Raw genomic sequence first — 3173 nt, forward strand, 5'->3', positions numbered from 1 at the left:
GAGAAAAAGAGGAAGACCCTCAACGAGATGGATTAGCCAAGTGGCAGTATCGATGGACTCAAGCGTGGCAACAGTAATGAAGTTGGCCCAGGATCGAGCAGTGTTTCGTTCTGCTGTGCATAGGGTCGCTATGAGTTGGTACCAACTTTATGGCACCTAACAACAAAAACAAAGCAGGTAAGTTATTTATACCTTGCACGTGTTTCATACAACAAATAACTACCATCGACTTTAGTAGAAAAAAGTACAATTTAAGAGTTGGATCATTTAGTTGTGCTTAAATAGACTCATAACTTAGAAGTGTGGTCAAACGGGCAGGACTCATGACGTTTGAGGCTAATAAATTTGCGTTAGTTGTGGTTTCGATCATTGAACAATGATTTATTAAGCACCTTCTATGAAGCAGGTACTATTCAGAAACAGCAGGCAGCTGCTGTAACATCAGCCCCACATAGGGCGCTCTCCTGTGGTTCTGAGTACAGCTTGGCTCCCTAGGGTTTTGCCTCTTTATAATGCTTAAATTTCTTTAGATTTATTGATTTATAATTTTTTTATAGTTTGGGTGAAAGTTTACAGAGCAAATTCCTTTTCCACTCAACAACTTACGTGTGGCTCATTTGGTGACATTGGTTGCTCTCCCCGCAATGTGACAGCCCCCTCCCACTTTCTCCCTGTGTCCCCTGGGCCTCTCCCTGCCCGCTGAGCTCCACTCAGGGTCTGTACTGCTGCCCTCGGACCTCCTGTACCTGGGTGTTCTGAGGAGTGTGTTCCTCACCGCTGTTACTCTTTGGCTTTAAGGGGGTCTCCAGGGACTTGAGGGGTCTAAGGCCATAGTCTCAGGCACTTCACCTGTCTCTGAAGAAGATCACAGCGTCTGGTCTTTGTAAGATTTTTAATTTGTTCTGCATTTTCTGTTAATGTGTCCAGGACCATACATTGTGGTCCTGTTCAGAGCAGTCGGCAGGGTAGTTCAGTGGGCACTGTCTAGTTCTCCTGCTCTCAGGTTAGCAGAGGTCGGAGTTCACGTGCTCCATTAGTCCTTTGGACAATTTGCTTCCTTGAGTCTTTGGTTTTTTTCACTCTCCTTTGCTCCAGATGGGAAGAGACTCATAGTTGTATCTTACATGGCCACTTGTAAGCTTGTAAGACTGCTTGCTATCCTGAGCAGAATGCAGAACGTTGTCTATGTGGACTGTGCTATGCCGGTGACCGTGGTGTCCCCAAGACCACGGTCCTAGCACTGAAGCCCAGGATTTAGTTCTGTGAAGTGGTTCTGGCTGCATGTTTCCCCTACTTGGCCCGCTCTGTGTTCTGTCCCATACAGCTTCCTGGCATTGCCAAGGGCTGATTCTACACAAGGAGGTTGCTAGGCCTTTCTTCCAGAGCCTCTCTGGGTGGACTGCACTGCTAATCTTCTGGTTTGCAGCTGAGAGTATTAACCATGTGTACCATACAGGGACCGCTTTGAGTCCTATGAACACGAAGCAAACAAAATCCCTACTTCAATGAGTCATGTATCCTAGTGTGTGCCGGGGAGGGCAAGAGTCAGTGGTTTTTCTTGTGTTTCCTAGTGTGGGCCGGAGTCAGTGATTTAAGGAGCGACCAGTACTAGGGAAAGGCACTGTCAGGTGTGGTTCCTAAACGGGATACACGATACCTAAGGCGGGTGATTTTAAGTGATGAGGTTCCATTTCCAGGAACATAATAATGTTTAGGAGTTGAGATCCTTGTGTTGGTGACTATGTTTAACAGAATTGTTACTGGTGGGTCACTCTCTGACATCGTTCTATCCTGTGCTAACTCCCAGAACTGAGGGCTGAGCACTTGTGTGCACTGTGGGGCTTGTGTAGAGACTGTTCACTGGGGGTGACATTTCTCTCCTATTCTTGTGCCTTCATTTGTCCAGGGCTCTGTGCGACACCCCCGGTGTGGACCCAAAACTCATCTCCAGAGACTGGGTCTATAATCACTACCGATGGATCATCTGGAAGTTGGCAGCGATGGAATTTTCTTTCCCTAAGGAGTTTGCTAGTAGATGCCTGAGCCCAGAAGTGGCGCTTCTTCAGCTGAAATACCGGCAAGTCTGGCTGCTCCCACCTCGCTCTTGTGCTAGAGAGAACAGGGTCTCATCCCCCACTCCCAGCGCCTACTTAGATAGCACATACGTGGGTGCACACTGGAGACACACAGGAATCACTCATTTCCTCCTCTGCTCACAGCTTGTGAATAAACCACTCTGGCATTTTTCTTGTTTTTGATATTTAATTCATTTCTTGATAAGAGGAAACAATATATTGTTAGCTACCAAATATCAGATTTTAGTCTGTCTTGGTTTTTCTACAATAAAGGAATTTCATTTTTGTTTTCAAACATATTCACAGACATGAGACAGCGGAGGCCTGATTCCTGGTTCCTAAAAGACGTGTTTTCCTTTGGACCTTTAGGTACGATGTGGAGGTTGATGGGAGCAGGAGGTCAGCTCTGAAGAAGATCACAGAGAGGGATGAGAGCGCAGCCAGGACACTTGTTCTCTGTGTGTCTGGAATCATCACCCCAAGCACAAGTACTCCTGAGCCTGCCGGCAGTCAAGCTAAAACCCTGCACGGCAGAGACGGGGCCCTGCTGGAGCTCACTGATGGCTGGTATGCTGTCAGAGCCCAGCTTGACCCGCCGCTCTCAGCGCTCCTGAAGACGGGCCGGCTGACAGTGGGTCAGAAGATCATCACACAGGGTGCTGAGCTGGTGGGCACGCAGGATGCTTGCACGCCCCTCGAAGCCCCAGAATCTCTCGTGCTAAAGGTAAACCACGTGACTGGACTCCTGACCAGAGCCTGTCTAATTCATTTCCATTCTAGAGGGTTGTGCTCACTGATGCATGTGCTAAGGATGCTGCCTGGCTGGAAAATATTAGCTGAAAGGTTGATGGTTCAAATCTACCAGCGGCTCCGAAATCTTACTGGGCAGTTCTCCTCTGTCCTACAAGATCACCACAAGTCCAGATCAGCTCAGTGACAACAAGATGTTTTGTTTGGGGTGCTCAGGAGCTGCTTAGCAACAGCCTGTGTCAGGTGGGGTTTGTGTGCTGGTGTTGTCCTGTGTCAGGTGGGGCGTGTGTACTGGTGTCGTCCTATGTCAGGTGGGGCATGTGCACTGGTGTCGGCCTGTGTCAGGTG

The 3173-nt window shown here is 48.3% G+C and overlaps 1 protein-coding gene across 1 annotated transcript in view; it reads left to right on the forward strand.

The window, feature by feature from the left end:
• BRCA2 (breast cancer 2, early onset) overlaps nucleotides 1–3173 on the forward strand; it is an 82747-nt gene that overhangs the window by 45945 nt on the left and 33629 nt on the right. The window contains 2 exon segments of the mRNA XM_006877849.1: nucleotides 1907–2077; nucleotides 2445–2799. Of these exon segments, the coding sequence (XP_006877911.1) occupies nucleotides 1907–2077; nucleotides 2445–2799 (526 nt within the window).

This window comes from Chrysochloris asiatica, unplaced genomic scaffold (assembly GCF_000296735.1).
Source record: "Chrysochloris asiatica unplaced genomic scaffold, ChrAsi1.0 scaffold00638, whole genome shotgun sequence".
Taxonomy (NCBI): Eukaryota; Metazoa; Chordata; class Mammalia; order Afrosoricida; family Chrysochloridae; genus Chrysochloris; species Chrysochloris asiatica.